The 18,035-nt window shown below is 36.8% G+C and overlaps 2 protein-coding genes across 4 annotated transcripts in view; both read right to left on the bottom strand.

Annotated features, from left to right (window-relative positions):
• Positions 1–1,407: 1,407 nt before the first annotated feature.
• LOC129241346 (probable trafficking protein particle complex subunit 2) lies at positions 1,408–2,015 on the bottom strand. Its single transcript, XM_054877606.1, has 2 exons — positions 1,863–2,015; positions 1,408–1,805 (listed from the first exon to the last, which is right to left on the bottom strand). Exons 1-2 carry the CDS (start codon positions 1,947–1,949, stop codon positions 1,470–1,472), a joined length of 423 nt encoding a protein of 140 aa, XP_054733581.1. The 5' UTR covers positions 1,950–2,015; the 3' UTR covers positions 1,408–1,469.
• A 4,510-nt stretch (positions 2,016–6,525) lies between these two features.
• Positions 6,526–18,035, bottom strand: part of LOC129240158 (ubiquitin carboxyl-terminal hydrolase 47) — a 41,966-nt gene continuing 30,456 nt past the window's right edge. For all 3 annotated transcript variants that reach the window (XM_054875739.1, XM_054875737.1, XM_054875738.1), the window contains 9 exons: positions 16,301–16,515; positions 14,742–16,240; positions 14,180–14,663; positions 10,636–11,583; positions 9,578–10,570; positions 9,379–9,505; positions 9,250–9,320; positions 9,040–9,173; positions 6,526–7,160 (listed from right to left, as the gene is read on the bottom strand). In XM_054875739.1, the coding sequence (XP_054731714.1) occupies positions 6,917–7,160; positions 9,040–9,173; positions 9,250–9,320; positions 9,379–9,505; positions 9,578–10,570; positions 10,636–11,583; positions 14,180–14,663; positions 14,742–16,240; positions 16,301–16,495 (4,695 nt within the window). In that variant the 5' untranslated portion in view covers positions 16,496–16,515 and the 3' untranslated portion in view covers positions 6,526–6,916. The remainder of the gene's footprint in view (positions 7,161–9,039; positions 9,174–9,249; positions 9,321–9,378; positions 9,506–9,577; positions 10,571–10,635; positions 11,584–14,179; positions 14,664–14,741; positions 16,241–16,300; positions 16,516–18,035) is intronic.

Genomic DNA, 18,035 nt, shown 5'->3' with positions numbered 1-18,035 from the left:
CGAGAGACCCCAAAATATTCGACAAAGTTAATAAAAATACAGACATACATATGTACATATTTATTAAATCTATATATATAAATGTGAAAATCTGTCCCTATATTCGCTTAAAACTCGCGAACGGGCTCACCTATCCACTATTCACCTATTGTTTGGACTATTCAGTAGATGGTTTGTGTTTTAAAATTTTAAGAATCGGATACCAGGGTCTCGAGAAATAGGCCAAAACGTGAACCCGGGTAACCCTAGGATGTGTTTGTACAATATGGGTAGCAAATGGAAGCTGTTGATGATTCTATAGTATAGAGTATTTTTGATGCCGCTCCGTAACTAGGGTCTCGAGATATAGACCAAAACGTGGACCTGGATAACCCTAGGATGTGTTTGAACCGGTACCTTACCTGTATATAGGTGACCACCACAATCAAATTTTAAAAAAGTACAGAAAAGGCTATTGTGACATCTTTAGAAAGTATGTTGAGTGAAAAAAATCAACTAATTCAACTGTTTAAACATTTTACGAGTTCTATAAAGAAAACTTAATATGAAAAATTTCTTGCGATATAAAACAAACATTTTATGGGTGGTGCGAAGCCCACTGGGTGATGCTAGTAGAAAATAAAATTAATTTGATTTTTGGCCTAGCTTCTCTTCAATTAATAAGCTGCATTGTTAAAAACCAAACTCCCAAAGCACATCACCCAGTGTTGTTCGCCTATCTACCGGGATACCTTAACCAAGAGATAATCCAAAATCCAACAACTTTTTATAACAGTTACAACGAGCTATTTATTTTTTACATGACATAAAAAAATAGCAATTTACGGCTTTGAAAACTGGCACGGCTATTTTCGGCTTCTGCTAACAAATTATGCATGCGACATTTTATAATTGTTATAAGAAACTGATAAGAAGTATACCATTGTTGGTACGTGGTCTGATGGCAATGAAAAAATTTCTGCCATGAAAAAGCTCCTCATAAACACCATTTGCCTTTCGTAGTCGGCTCAAAACTGTCGGTCCCTCCATTTGTGAAACAACAAGGCGCACACGACAAATAGGAGGAAAAATTCGGCAAAACCCCTAACATAAGCGTACGCCCCAGTTTTTTATTTATTTATTATTGTTACAAGAGATACCAAATCGAAAATTTAAGAATTGGCCCAGAATTCATGATCACAGTACTTCTTTCTATTATAATACCATACATGGTATTTAAAATTTGGAACAAATTCAATCTTGTCATTCAGGAATGCAAAATAAATCGGAGCAGTAAAACAGCAATAACGATGCACTTGCAATTCCCTCCTATACCGCATTGCAGCGTAAGGTCACAGACCTCTTTATTCGGGCACAAAAGGGGCAGTAAGATACCATAATTATAAGATAATATTATACACAAATTAATGTATTATTTCCTATAATTTTTATATTTTTTCTACATTTATTCGCATATGTACTCTCAAAATTTACAGTGATAACAAACACTTTCGCCCGAATAGTTGTGCTTTCTTCTCGAAAATCGGCGATTTTATGGGCGTGTTTATTTTATAAAATGAGTTAATCGAATGCTTAATATATGTTTCGTACATTTCATTAAAAAAGTTCCTTATACCGTCATCATTTTTGTTGTCATGCACGATGATAAACCGTATTTGGCTGGCAGTGACAAATGCGGAGACGAACCACTGATTAAACCTGTCGATGGATTTAAGTTGCATATTAGCTGTTCTCCACTTGTGCTCATCCACGAGATCTAATGCAGCATGTGCAATAAATTGGCTTAAATGCCGACTATCCTCTTTCTGCAAAAATGAATAAGGGGTGCGGTTAAAAAAATATATGGTTGTAAATTTACTTACACGCATTTCTTTATTAACAGTAGTGAACTCCATTTCAAAGATAGGATTGTCATTGTGTCCAACAATAACAAAATAATACGTTGCCATTATTGTAGTAATAGGAATTCAAAAGTTTGTTTATGTTCGCAGAAAATAAATACAACTGCATTTAGAGATGAGTAGATATTCGATATTTCCATTTCAAAATCAATTAATCCTGGTATCGATGCTTTCACCAAACTTCTTCTTCTTAATTGGTGCGATAACCGCTTACGCGATTTTGGCCGAGTTTAACAAAGTTCGCCAGATGTTTCTTTCTCGTGCTAACCGGCGCCAATTGGACACACCAAGTGAAGTCAAGTCCTTCTCCACCTGATCTTTCCAACGCAGAGAAGGCCTTCCTCTTCCTCTGCTACCACCAGCTGGTACCGCATCGAATACTTTCAAAGCCGGAGCGTTTGTATTTATTCGGACGACATGACCCAGCCAACGTATCCGCTGGATCTTTATTCGCTGCGCTATGTCTATGTCGTCGTAAAGCTCATACAGCTCATCGTTTCATCGCCTGCGATATTCGCCGTTGCCAATGTGCAAAGGTCCAAAAATCTTACGCAGAATCTTTCTCTCAAACACTCCGAGCGTCGCTTCATAGGATGTTGTCATCGTCCACGCTTCTGCGCCATACCATAGGACGGGCATGATGAGAGCCTTGTAGAGTATTAGTTTTGTTCGTCGAGAGAGGACTCTACTACTTATTTTAAAGTAGTCCTCAAACTTATTAAGTAGATATAGATAAGAAGTACTTGCATCGGCAAAGTTGATTTATGTTACCCTTCTACTACTTATGTTAACTTTCTACTAAAATTCAAATGACGCGATAAAATGAAAATTGGGTTATTAGACTACGAAATGACAGTTGATGTTAGACTAATGACACAAAATCCGGAGGATTTGCGAGGAATCTACAACTTTCCCCCACTAATTCCAAAGCCCCCTCTTTACCACCCGGACAAAGGAGGCCAACTGCAACTCAAGGTCAAAGTCGACACACCAATACCGACTGTTTTGGAAGTTACCTTCGGCAGTTTGCTCTCCTTCTCTGCACACACAACCGCAATTGCTACTAAAGTCCAAAACCGCAACAAGGTTCTGAAATCGCTAGCCGAAGGACTTGGGGATACCTCCTGATGTCCCCACTACAACACTTACTTAACGAGGCACACATGCTTCCTGTGAAGGAGCACAACACACTGTTCGGCAAGCAGCTACCGCAGATCTCACCCATGCAGACACCTTCTTGAACCTGAACCGCCTCCCAGCCACGTCAGGAGACACCTCTTCTATTACCCCGACGAGATCCAGGACAAAACAAATCGACAACTACTGGTCTGGACAGTAGACAGATTATAAACGACATTCATCGAGAGACACTTACCACCTTCTTAAGCTGCCGACCCCCGAATGCCGTTATCAGAGTCCAACCAACACCCATAGCAGATGAAGAGATGCAGCTACACCAAGAGACCCTCGTAACCTTGGCACAATTACGTTCTGTATACTGTAGCAGGTTAAACTCCTACCTATCCAGAATTGACACCAACATACCCAACGCATGTGAAAGCATCCCACACGACACTAAGCTCCTTTTCACAGCCCATTAAATCCACTCATCTAACATCCCTCTCTCTCTCTATACTACAATAACAACAACAACCAAATACGGTAAAACAGATATGTTTTAACAGTGGAATTCTAGATCTAAACCTAACATTTCTGATTTAACGAAGCTATTTTAACATAACCTGTAGAAGGTTCAGATGTACATAGCTATAAGAAAATGTGCTCTACTCGCGTACAGTAGCAATATCGGGAACACAATTCCTGTGTTTGTCGAAAGTTTGGTCAGCAATTTCGCTTAATGTAGCATAACTAAAAAGATGTTGAAAACAGTGCAATATTTCGCAACATTAGGCATATCTTAAAAAGAGCCATTGCAAAGAAAAAATGAAAACAAGAACAATCCATTACAATTACCTCACTCTAAGAAACATACTACAAATAACAAAATAAATATTTTTATATCTATAACAATAACAGTTTTTTCTCCCAATAGTTGGATTTTTTCATTTTCGATATATCGTTGCTGTGTTATGAAACTCACATCTCTTAATAAAATGTAAATATTACAATCAGCTGATGGAGCTACCACACTGCACTCAAATGTGAAAAACTTTATTTACTCGAATTGTTATAATATCCAACCAATTATTTGATCACATTATTCAAGTAACTTTGGTGAATTAATTAGTGATAATATAAAATATGTTTAATATGTTTGACAATACGAAAGACATATCTTACTGCTTGAAGCGCCATCTAGAGGTGAAATACCCAAAGCAAGGCAATTAAGCGTCTCTACTAATAATCAATGATAGTATGACATTTAAAAAGAGTAAAATATTTTGAATAATGCTATGTATACCTTTCCTTTTACCTGCTTACCTTTTGTAGATTAATTAACTAATTCTTCTAAAAATTATATTAACATTTTACTTTACTTTACAACTTTAGGTTATAATTATACTGGCGCGCATAGATGTGCACAAGGGTATTATAATTTTGTCCACGGAACGATTGAGTATAAAGCATATAGGAATCAAAAGGCACAGAATAATAGAGGATTGATTTGAGCAGACTCCGTCAAGTACTATCAATGAGTCCTAATAATACAACTTGGCGAAACTTAGTCCATGCGATCCCCACCTCATTTAGATCCGACACAAATATTATTGAGATACCCTGGCTTTTTGTGGATGTAAAATCCCGCCAAACACATCTCAAATTCCAAAAAAAAAAAAAAATTTGAGATCGGATAAAAATCACGTACCTATATGTTAAAACTAAATTTCCGGCCGTCCATCGGCAAATTCGGCAAGAGCATTACCCACGACGCAAGGTAAGTTTCTATTGAATGTTTACGAAATTAATCAATAAATAATTCGAAAAATAAAAAAAAATGATTATTGTAATGTATTATGATTGTAATAAGTTTGAGGAGCGAACTGTCAAACGAACGATGAGAGAGAGAAGAACAAAGCGAAATAAGAAAAACCCAGTCAACCAAAAGGGAACAATTCTTTTATTATTATTTTTATTATCTATAGGGGCGCTTCTTTGATTTCAAATATACATATATATAACAAAAACAAATATTTTTACAAATACTGAAAATTTGGAATAAAAATCGCGCGTTTTTTAGTCCAAATTTTCGCCTGCGGCGCTTTTTTAGTTTCAAATATACATGTATATTACAAAAACAAATATTTTTACAAATATTGAAAAATTGGAATAAAAATCGCGCGACTTTTAGTCAAAATTTTTGCCTGCGGCGCTTTTTTGATTTCAAATATACATGTATATTACAAAAACAAATATTTTTACAAATACTGAACATTTGGAATAAAAATCGCGCGATTTTTAGTCCAAATTTTCGCCTGCGGCTCTTTTTTGATTTCAAATATACATGTATATTACAAAAACAAATATTTTTACAAAAAACAAAAATTTTATAAACAGTGAAATAATGCAAAATCGGAAAATTTTTGGCCTAAATTTTCGCCATCGGCACTCATAACTTTTACGATAAAAGAACGTTTTCATAAGTGCTATGAAATATAAAACCTAAGTTAAATGCTTGCTGGGCTGCCGACTGCTGTATACTCTTCTCTTCAACTGTATTTCAGTACAAACTGTAAATGCGGTCGGAAAAAACCCATTTTTTAAACTTCTCCTGGGGGTTCTAAAGGGACACTAGGAGATTGGGACTCTCACAGTTATAATGGTGTGACCTTGCTCTTTCTAATGAGCGGGGTGGGTGGTGAAACGCCCCCTCCCCCTCCGCCCCACATTCAAATATATCGTGGTAGTAAAGGAAAGTTTTGCCCAAGCATGCATTGCTGTGATACGCGACCGGCCTTACGAGTGCTCTGAATTTTTTTATCCTATACTTATTTGATATTAAGTTTGACGGTAGGTTCCTCCAGCTACACCAGTTTCCTTGCTGTATGCTGTTGCCTATGAGTTACCACCCACTGAAAGATCTCTTTGTCTTACTGCCAAAGAAATCTTGAAACTAAAACAAACTCTAGCATTTACAAAATGATTGAAAACTCTGCAGAGGTTAAATCCAGTTATAGCATTGTTTTCAAAAAGTTTGAAGAGATTTTTGTGAATACCAAAGTAAACTTAATGATTGCAAACTGTGAAAACTTGGTGGTGATCGATGACTCCTTGTCTAGAGCTAAAAACAAATTTTCTAATCATGAAATTAAAGCTATTTTTGCTGCAATAATCGATGAACTCAAGCGTGATGGTGTCGATCTTCTGGCAACTGATGCGTCTGTTGTGCTTAATGCCGTTGGGTGTGGCATTTTTAATGTTACAAACAACACGGAGCATTTGTTTAAAATAGAAATGCGAACCTCCTCCACTTTTGGTGGAGGGTTTTGCTACAACAACAGCAACATGAGAAAGAAACGACTGGTTTGCTCTGTTGAACTCGGCTAAAATCACTTAATTGGTTATCGCGCCAATCTAGAATAGCTAAAGCGGGAAGAATTGGTTGATTCCCACGCGCTGTAATGCGTATGAGTTTATAAATATTGAAAATAAAAACAAATTATTATTTAATAGTGCATGAAGCTTGTTTTAAGACTGTTTATTATATAATTTCAGTTTTTCTTATTTTTTATTTGTTGATGAAAATAATGAATAAACATTTTTAATTGCAGAAAGACTCGAAGAAAATTGCGGTATCACTTTTTCTTAAACGCCAACAATGGTGATGGTGATCATTCATTTGTCGGTAGTTTTTTGAATCAGTCAATAGATTACTCAATAATAATACCCATCCTTGGCACTCTTAAACACTTTGTCCTCCAATCTCGCACACGTGGTCAAACAACCCCCCGACCAAAATAACTGACAAACTACAACAACAAAACAGATCACAACTTGTACGAGCATTTGCCAAGAAGTTGTAGTTGTTATTATTAGTATTTAATTTCGTCTATTTGTTAATCTTCCGCCGATTGTGCTGCTGGCGCCCCTATTACTGTCGACGCAGATGAAGACGTCGTCGTTGTACTACTGTTGTTGTTGGATTGTGGCGAATCAAGATATATTTTAAGAGCACGCTCGCGTCGCGGTGAATATAGTGACGTTGACATGCAGCCTAAACGATCAAGACGCAGCTTCTCGCGGGCGCTCAGTTCGCGCCTCTCTTCGGTAGTCGGTTCTTTGGGTGCTTTGGTAACATCTCTGCAAACAGAAAACGGAATTTTAAATGTAAGCTTAAACAGTAATGAAGTGTGTAAATTCGGACCGAAACGAAGTTTATAACCCCGATGGCATATACTGAAATCAGAATCACTTTAATGGTATTCGTGTTAGTGCATAGTGTACTTATACATATACGAGTATTCTGGAATATATTTAAATAACCTAATTTCTTTCTCGAAAAAAATTTCTTAATTAAATTTTCAAAAAAAAATTGTCATTAGCTACCAACATATTTTCTACTTTTAATTTTATCAAAATTATAGTGTTACAGAGCTTGGGCGTGGTTATTAACAGTTTTCAACATTTTAAATTGACTAGGCTAATATAATATGTTTAACAAGATTCGTAAAAATGTTTGCTCAAGTTGTTTGTTTTTGAATCTGTTTATGTTACACGGGAGTTAGGCGTGGTTTTTTCTAACGTCAATAATCCTCAAAACTATATATTTATGTAAATGAAGTACAATGCATGTACCACATTTGATAAATTGATAATGCGGCTTTTAGAAACACACACATATTTATTCAGGAGCGGGTAGTCTTATTTCGTCTCTTATCCTCCGTTAATACAAATTTGAGCAAAGTTTCTTCATTATTTGTTGAAATACCATATTTTTGGCAATTTTGCAAATTATCGTTACAAGAAGTGAGGCGTTAGGAGTTACGATTGTATAGTTTTCGCCATAGGTCAAAATATAATATACGGTTTGAGATATATGAATTCTAACTTGAATCGTGCCAGCACCGGCGGACAGACAGACACGGCTAAGTGGATTCCTCTAGTTATTCTGAACGTCTATATCTAAGCTCCAAGCATGCCAAATTACCGCTACTGGACAGCTACTGGATGCCTTCTGATGTAAGTCGAACCTAAATGAGGTGTGGAGCCATATGTGTACCAAATACCCCAAAAGTGGGTCACGCCACCGCTCATTCTTAGTTTCATTGTATATATATTTTTGACGTGATAACGTCTTATAATTCGATTTAACAGGCTGCACGCACGAAAAAATGTGTCGTTACCTTGCTCATTAGTGTTACCTTGCTCATTGCCGTTACCTTGAATGAACTGCAAGCGAAAGCGCGGAGCGAACGACAAAGCAAACAAAGCAAACGAACGGCAACGTTCGACATCTTGCTCTCTCCTACTTAAATGAGCGTATATGTGTATGTATATGCGCATATGTACATATATAAATTCACGTATTTGTATTTGCATATGCCTTCTTATTGATTATTATTAATTTGATTTACTTGAAAAATTTAAAATAAAACCAAGTTTGTTAATAATACCTGTTGTTTTAATATTATTATTATTTTTTGACGTGATAACGTCTTATAATTCTATGTAGCCGGCTGCACGCACCAAAAAATGTGTCGTTATCTTGCTCATGCGTCGTTACCTTGCTTGAACAGCATGTTATGTTATGATACGTTATGTTATGTTATGTTATGTTAAGTTATGTTATGTTATGTTATGTTATGTTATGTTATGTTAAAGTATATTATGTTATGTTAATGTTAACTCATTCTCTATATCCATACAAAATATTTATCAAACAAATAAAATTAAAATTTTCTTTTGAAAAATGCAACCATTCAATCAGTATTTTCTTATGACGTTATCACGTTAAACTATCGTCAGTAAACCGACTTTACAGACAACCTCTTTTTTTTTTTTTTGGCTCATCATTTGTACCTAATGTGATTAATATTTCTTCATTTACAACAGCGATTCTAAGCTTACAGAGATATGCTTATCACTTTCTTGATTCCTTTTTACTCTTGCATACAACCGTTATGTGAGCAAAATTATAATAGACTTGTGCACGCATATAAAAATAAATAGTAAAACGTACTTGTAAAAGTAGACATTTCCATTTACTGTTGTGGTTAGTGGATATTTGTCCAATGTTGCTGGTATCGAGAACCAACTAAGCGTGCTGTTGATACTCAACAAAGAAATGTTTGTGCACGGGAAAGAACCATTTATCTATGGAAGATATAGAAACAAGTTTATTCGCTCAAATGTCATTTTTTTTTTGTTTAATAATGAAAATAAGATTTACCTTACTGTAGGCTATATGCTCTTGTCGGATGTCGGTGATTTTGGCCAACTCCTCTCTTATTTCATTATTTTCTGAAACGAACGATTTTTTTGGTTTAAACTTTTTATATAAGCTTAATTTGTCACTTACTTTCTAGTGTGATTTCCTGGAATTTATCCAATTGCAACTTATCCGCATACCAACGCCTTACAAAAATGGTAAGACTGTCCTCGCCAACTTGTGGATTTACACCATCCTCACACTCTTGAACGAGGAACTGTTGAAAAATTTAATTAATCGAAAGGCAAAAAATCTACAAATCTAAAATAACCATATCTGTCATACTCACCTCCGCTGCCACCGATGAGCGCAGATCAGTCCCTAATGTTTCGTCGTCGCTCATGATTTTAATAGGATTGCGCCCACCTTTCAGCCACAGGCGGCAATTATTCAACAGAAGCGTTTTGTATTTAGCATCAATGCGATGCAACTTCGCTATTAGTTCTTTTTTTGCCTCGCCAACCGTCATGCTGGCTTTATAGACCCATTCACAAATACAGGGCAACTTACCAGTATCATTGTCTAGTTCTGACAGGCGCATAAATGAGATCTTCGCTTTGTGTTCATCCGGTTGCAGTTTTTTCCCCAGCTCAATGCTCAACGTTTCGCCCATACTTACGAAGAGCACTGTGGACATTAGATCGATGACTTCGTATTTGTGTTGTAACTTGAAATAGTTCGACGAAATACCAATCAGAGATTCAACATGCCGCGTAAACGTTGACATCTTCATGTGCGGATCTACTATGATTTTATACGAGTGTGTCGGCTTGCGTGCCAACTCCTCGTTTGGATCGTTTGCGCTACTGCTGTGGATACTTGATGAGATTGTGCTGGGGTCAACCGCATTGATTTTTTCCGCATAGAAGAATTGTGGCGTATTATTGTTGCGTGACTGCGAAGCAGTCTCCATTGTGCGATCGGGTGCCATTTGGAAGAGGTCGTGAATGCGTTTCAGCGAATTGGCTTTATTGTACGCATCATCCTCAGGGCTGGACAGATAAGGTGAATTACTGGTGGATGAAATTTGACTGTCACCACCGCAACGATTGTTCATCGATTCGACAAGTGTGCGATCGCCGTCACTTAAACTGCTGTCTTCAGAGTTAGATTCCTGGCCTGTCAACGTAGAAGTAGCGGGAAGGAGAGGTGATTCGCGTGAGTTTCCGGAGGACTGACAGTTCTTTTGCGAAAGGTTTGACGTGTTTTCACCAAAGGAGGAATTAATGGTGTGCATCGCATTTGAATTCATTTGCACTGCATCCACAACATCAGTGTTGATCTTGAAAGAAAGCAGTTTTTATTTTTAATTTACTGTTAAATTCAATTATGAAAGTATTGCATTACCTCAATTGTGGGCGTCTCTAGAGCGGGTATGCCTAAGATTTCCAAAGTACTTGGATCCGTATTGGGCACATTAAGGTAAACATATGTTAAGCCCCTAAATTGTTCTTGTGCGATTTCCTGCAAGTCTTCCTGTGTTATAACTTGGTGTTGCATACCCTCCAGTGAATCACTATTTGGTGGCGCAGAATCCAGCGCAACAAAAGCGTCAGTCTTCACTGTGGCTAATAACAATTGATTTTCATTCAAATTAAGGCGAACTGCGATCGAGTGCAAGAGTGCCGAGTTGGCGTCTCTTGTAGGCGCATATACAAGATGAGGGCCATCAAGTTGCATCTTCCACACATTCACTATATATACATTCCAAGTGACACCGCCTGGTTTGTAAATCTCAAAGTCCTGTCCTTCTTGTTTTGTTTCTATCAAAAATTCCAATGTCCCATCCATTTGTCGACGTAATTCGGTCAGTGATGGATCGCTGATATGTTCCAAAGATTGGCAAATCTGTTCTCCCATATCGTCGTAAACAACGAGGCGACAACGTGACAGTGGCGCAAATTTCTCCACATTCAACATTTGATAGGCCGACTCCAAGACCGAGTTCACATTAAAGTTACTTACATAAACCCGCGTTGATTTCATCTTTTTCAATTCAGGGTTATAGAAATTGACGCGCGGCTTCACTAATTCCTGAACGGACAAATCTGAGACGACAACTCCGTGACGACCAGAGCTGCGCGTAACTCGTGTTTCTTCCTCCTGGTGGAGTTGCGGCAGCAAATGGTTGATATGCTCGGGGAAGTCGGTCGCTTTAGTCGCATGTTCGTTGCGTTGTGGATCTATTTGGCGGTACATTAACATATATGCATTTGTGCTTGAACTATAAACGCTTGAGTAATACGCGCGACTGGAGCCACCACCAAATGACTTCTCTATATCCTCCTCGGTGATCTAGTTGCAATAATAAAAAACAAAAACATTTAATACCACTAAAGAAAGCTTGTGAACAGGGACTGAAAATAACTGTTATGCAAAACAATTTTAAATGAAAAAAACATCATGAAGAAGCAGTCGCAGAGAAATACTGACAAATACCAAAAGTTCAATTTTTTGAGATCTTTTCACTTTCGCTTTGATTTTAAATATTGCGAAAAACCAAATAATTATCAGTTGTTTATTAACTCAAAACCAGTTTAGTTGCGATTGACAAAGTTTGCAGTGCGAGAGCAAATAAATAATACGATAAGGCAAAGAGAGAAAATCTTTGAATTCCATCGCTGCTGGTCGTCAACAGTGCAAACAATATTAAAAAACTTGTTTGAGACAAAGTCATTAGCAAGCAAACCTATAAGAGGTCGTCCGCCTAACATTAAACGAAAAATCAAAAGAGTTGTGCACAAAACTCCAAAAATAACAGATGTAGAAATTCGGAATATATTGGAAGCCGACCACAATATTTATGTTCATGCCGAAACAATACTAAGTGTTTTGAGAGGAAACGAGTGCCGAGAAAAAAACATTTATGTAAATATAAGCGGAATTTACAAAAAGAAACCGCTCGAATTCGCTCGGCGGAGTATCGCGTTGTATGTCATCGATTTGGGTCAGTAAATTGCTATTTATGGAAACAACTATAGACGAGTTTATTTATTTAGACATTCTGAAACGCAATTTGAAGGCATCAATAAGCAAACAAGAGAACTTATAGCAACAAGCAGGAACTGAAGGATGACCTGGGGCCCGAATGGAAGCAAATCACATCTCAAATGACAAAAAAAATTACTAACTGAATTATTTGAATTTATTATAATTAGATTTCAGCAATTTTTTTATAGAGTATGAATTCAATTTTTTTTTTCGTTTCTTATATATGTACCTCCTTGGATGTATTCAGTTTTTTTTAAGTAAGACCAACTGTTTACTGAACGCATTTAGGGGGGAGCCTGGTTTATAAGGTCAAAAAAATCAATTTTTTTTTTCGTTTAGAGCGATTCCTAATATATTTCAGAATATTCACACAAACTTACAGAGCCTAATTATCAATATTTCCGTAGATACAAAGCCAAAGGTAGGCGAGCGTTAGGTAGTTACGCTGTGACAGGACAGCTATAGTACAAACTTTATCTTCTTTTCTCGTCTTTTCATTTTTATGATCTCTTTGAATTGGCGTACATGAATGAAAAAAAACTAATGAACCTTTTGAAATGAATCATAGCTTGTTCCCTTCAGTATTAAAAGCTCTGCTATTTGAACTAACAAAATAGATACAAAAATTTTTTCAAGATTTTTATACCAAGTTGAAGTGATTTTTTTTTTTATAGAAAGGCATTTTCTTCTTTAAAACCTCCAAAAAGTTGAAATTTTGGAATTTCTCTCAGTTTTCTTAGTTCATCTAGAATAAAAAATCATGATAATTAGAAATCCATTCGAATTTTTTGCTTTAGATAATAATTACGAGCTGTATCTTGTACGCCAGTTGGAAACTCTAGCATTGCAGCGCTCTACTAATTGCTATATTAAACATTTTTTTCAACTTATTTTAACCAGTACAAAAATTTTTTATACTTTTTAATTGTTCATTAAAAGATAGAAAAAACTTTGCAGCGCTAAATTAATTTTTTCCTTAAAAAAAATCGCAAAGAGATGTGATTTTTAGACCTCATAAACCACGCTCCCCCCTTAATTAAAAAAAAATATATAATGAAATATATATTATTTCAGAAAATTATTCTTCTCTTTCTTAAGCTAGAATCCGGATAACTACTTCTTTCATATGACTTCTAGCAAAAACTATATTTAATGTTTTTATTGTTATAAGATGTCTTATAGTGTTTTTTATTCTCGAAAAATGTCCTTTCATTATGTGATCACATTACGAAAATAGTATTATTTCATATGTGGATAGAACAAGAAATTGTCAACACTTCCACAAATTATATATTTAATATAACAATATGACTTGAATATAACGGACGATTTACTTCCAGTTTCTTTATAACAACTAAAGTTTTCATAGATAAACAAAAATCAACTAGAAAACGCTCGCCCTCACTTTTTTAGACGGCAGAAAATGCCACACATTCGCCTGGCCAGAGTATAACAGTTTGAGAAAATAAAACGAAAATTTTACAGCTCTGGCACACGGTGGCGTAAATATGACATTTTTGTGAGAGAAGAAAACACCATTAGCAAGGCTGCTACAACACCTATCATCAAAAACAGTTGTTTTTGTTGGTGGACTAATAAAACAAATTTTCCTAAAATTTTTGGGGAATTCGCAATCCGTAGAACTGACAATCGGTTCAATAATCATCAAATTGTTACCCCGCTCTGATCTCAAGGGATAGCCTTCCACTAACGCAGCCTTCCGTTCAAACGATAATTACCGGCACGACCCAGATTTATATCCGGCAAAGGACTGTCACTACGGTGTAGTTGAATGTTTGTGCTGCTACAATAACAACAACAGTCCGTTGCCACATGAGTTGCCAGTAATCGAAAGTTTGTTCCAACTAAGGCAATAACAAGTTCTTTTGTCAGGACTCACCGGTGATACAGTCTGATCATTGAAGCAGTACCATTCATTGTTGTCGAATTCCTTTATATAAGCGTAATAGTGACCGCCTGAAGCACTACCCGAATGTATCATTATAGCGAATAACTCGTACAAATATGGTCCGGTATTATGTTTTATACGCTGTTCAACGCTGGCATTGCTACTAGTAATACGGTGATCTGTGCTGGTGCTCATATCTATGCCTTCATCATCATCATTCATATCATTTTCATGCTGGCTAGAACTGGCAGTAGCAGTGCCACTGCAACACAAATCTTCCTCCATGGCAGAGCCACTGTCAGTAGTGCTGCAATCGTCATTAGCGGCAATTGCACTATTCGGCAAAAACCCACTGGGTGTAGCGTTACCAACAGAGGTGCCCACATTGGCGGCTATGGAAGTGCCACGTGCTTGGCTTTCCTGATCGGCAGGATTGATGAAGCTATTCAAATTCAGTGTTTGCGGGAAAGTGACTCTGCAAATAAAATTACACATGTATAAGTTAACAACTAATTCTTGATTGGTATAGGTACATTCGAAATTTGTTGCTTACTTGTCATTCAATTTTATGCGATGCATGGTTTGGTAGTCAAAGTCAAAGCGTTTCAGATGAAGAGTCAATATGTAAGGAAAGTTTTTAAACTTCAAACCTTTGTGAGCATCACATTTTTTATTGCATTTCTCACAAAAATATTGATTATTGCCATCAAGAGTTTCTGGTTGAACGAAAGCACGCAACGCTTCTTCGATGCTTCCATAAGCGACAGTGCTGCCAAATGGACGAACTGGAAGCGGTATATCGAGAAAGGTGTCGGCGCGTGTTTTCTCCGTATTACACTCCAGACACTTCACATAATCGATCATTTTTCCCTCATATAAGCTCGCGATTAGATTTATTTGTTTGGTATTCTTGAATTTATGTTCTAGCGCATCAAACATAACTCGGCACAATTCTTGTATGTCATGTTGCTGCCATGCTTCAGTTGAGTCCCATCCAAAACTGCGCGTCAGATCTGTCGTTTCTACAGCAGATTTCTTTGAGGTCTGCAAATTGAGAAAAAGTTTCTGGAGCTGATAAGGAATATTTTTTGCTTCGTTGTCGTTATCGAACTCCCAACGATAGAGTGCATTGCGAAATTCTGGCGTCATGAAGAGTGCTTGAAGCAGGCTGTTCAAGTAACATGTCATGGCTTGATTCACCAAACCCACATATCCATTTGCTCCACCCGTACTCATTGTCGACATGGTGGTCGCGGCAGATGCAGTTGTTGTGATGGTAGACGCAGAAGCAGATGTCGGTTGTAGCTTTCTGTCTAACCGTATGAAATCACGTTCAAGTGTCATCTGCTGGTACATTTCACTTTCAGTAAGTGGACCGAATTTAGGGCTTCGTGGTGATGTGCTGCGGAGTTTAAGCAAGCCATCACCCCCAAAAGGTTCTGTCTCGGTGGGGCTAGCAGATGCACCAAGCGCCAAATCATCGTCAGATAAAAGCTCTGGATCAGAAAGAGGACTCAATTTCAATGAGTGTACATTCGAGGTGGTGTTAGTGGTTCTTGTATTAGCTATGGCAGTCGCTGTATGCATAGGTGATGTCTTCTCGGCTATGGTTGATGAAACAGCATCATCATCCAATTTGCTCACCACATTATTTTTTAATAAGCTCTCATTCTGATTGTTATTGGCCATGACATCGGTATGTTCTTGCTCGTGGCTAGCGTTGTCCACTCTAAATTCCTTATCACCGTTCATTGTGCTGTTAAAAGTGGAGATGGAATCAACACCATTTGTAATAGTTGCTGGCGTACTAACTTTAAGTTCGGTTGGAGCAGAATCGTGTGCAGTAGCATTAGCTGTGGGCGTCTTCGTTGTAGACATTTTTGTTGACTTTGAAATGCATTTCTTTTTGGTCACTGTTTTAGCAAAATCAAAGCGTTTTTTAATATTTCCATCCCAAACGCCAGAGGGCAGTAAAACAAGAATATTTTTTTCCTGTGGTACAAAGCCGGGTATGCTGAAAAGAAGCTCTGACTGACGCACATTCAAATGAATCTAAAAGTAAGATTGGAAATTAAATTTTTATATTGGATAGAAATGATTGAATTCTCTTACCAGTGGATTTTCCTTATCCTTTGGCTGCAGCACTAAATCATATGCCTCGTAGGGATACTGCGTACTTATATTACGAAACACCTTCTCAATGGTGGACTGCGAGCGCACTACAATATTTATTTTCTTCTGCTCTGAACCGGGCGTAAGATCATGCACTACACACTGTGTGCTCTTCTCTTGATCCAATTGGACCATATTGCTGCAATCGTTGTTATCTGCAATAAGCAAAAAATGTTTTTGTAAACGCCAAATACAAATACATTTTTATGAATGTTTTTATTTCATTTATCAGAAATTAACACTAAAAAATTTTATTTATTGTACTTATTATTTATTATATATTTTTTAAAATTAGCCATATTTTTGAAACCCCGTTTCACTAGTTCATATTAAAACCCCAGTTGATAGGTTTCCGCTAGAGTAATTTCATATAAGAATTTAAGAAACTCAACTAATAGCGGCCGCCGTGTCGGTTCGAATCTCGGTGAAAGATCAAAATTAAGGAAAAGCTTTTTCTAATAGCGGTCGCCCCTCGGCAGGCACTGGCAAACCTCCGAGTGTATTTCTGCCATGAAAAAGCTCTTCATAAAAAATATCTGCCGTTCGGAGTCGGCTTAAGGGGTTATATACCTTGTGGTCCAGTGAAATTAGCGAAAGTTGGGTTTTTTTTAAAGATATGTAGCAATAATTTTATTGTATAAAAGTTTTTATTATTGGATATTACAATGTTTAAAGAAAAAAAATAGGCTTTGTTTGTGTAAAAATATTTAAAAATGGCGGAGTTATGGCGTTTTCCCCCAAGACCCTTTTTTTGGAAGAGGCTTGCGGTGGACGCGATTCAAGTCCACCAAGTCAACTGAAATCAAAAAATCGAAAAGATTTCATTAGTATAGGGTTATATCTTCTTAGTGAACGATCAATATATTAAATATTTTGATTTTTGTGAAAATAGGAACATGTTTTTAAAAAACTCCACTTCTACAGTCCTAAAATTGGCATTAAAAAATTCATATCTGCAAAATAAAAATTTATACATAAAAAGTTGATCGTTCACTAAGAGGCGACATCAATTACGAACAATTTAAAAAAAAATTATAAAAATCGGTTGAATACTTTTTTTGCAATCGCGTCCACCGCAAAAGCATTTTTGGAAAAAACGCGTTTTTGAGATAATCGCGTTTAAAGTTTCAAGCGCCGCATGAGGCCGTACGCTCAGGACGTGACGACGCACAATTTAAAACGCTGTAACTTTCGATCTATTGCTCAGATCTCTATGAAATTTTTGGAAAATGTTCTCAAGGGATTGTACTTTACGATAAAGAAATAAAATTTATTTTGATTTTTTTGAAAAACACAAGGTATATAACCCCTTAAATTTGTAGGTTCCTCCATTTGTGGAACAACAACAAGGCGCACGACACAAATAGGAGGAGCTCGGCCAAACACCCAAAAAAAGGGTGTACACGCCATTATATATATATACATACATATATATATATAAACTAATAGCTAAGCAGCTAAAGGTATTGTTCTGGTAAACTATCCTAAGGGGTTAGATTGTTGAATTCGGAGATTGCGGTTATTATAACAGCATATAAACAGTAGATTATAAATTCAGGTTCCGGTAGCGTGGTAGCGACTGCCGTACGAATCGGATCAGCCTTTGTTTTGTTACTATAACTCGCTTTTCGTGAAAACAAAATTATTTGAACCTTCAGGAAAAATATTTTCCGTT

This window comes from Anastrepha obliqua, chromosome 3, assembly GCF_027943255.1.
Source record: "Anastrepha obliqua isolate idAnaObli1 chromosome 3, idAnaObli1_1.0, whole genome shotgun sequence".
Lineage (NCBI taxonomy): Eukaryota > Metazoa > Arthropoda > Insecta > Diptera > Tephritidae > Anastrepha > Anastrepha obliqua.
This window is presented reverse-complemented; position numbering and strand designations above follow the sequence as displayed.

What these genes read in the sequence shown, in the direction of transcription:
- LOC129241346 (XM_054877606.1), bottom strand. Translation starts at nt 1,949, where the DNA reads ATGGCAACGTATTATTTTGTTATTGTTGGACACAATGACAATCCTATC. An exon ending in CTGTTAATAAAGAAATGCGT is followed by an intron (nt 1,806 to 1,862) that starts GTAAGTAAATTT and finishes TCATTTTTGCAG; the next exon opens with AAAGAGGATAGTCGGCATTT.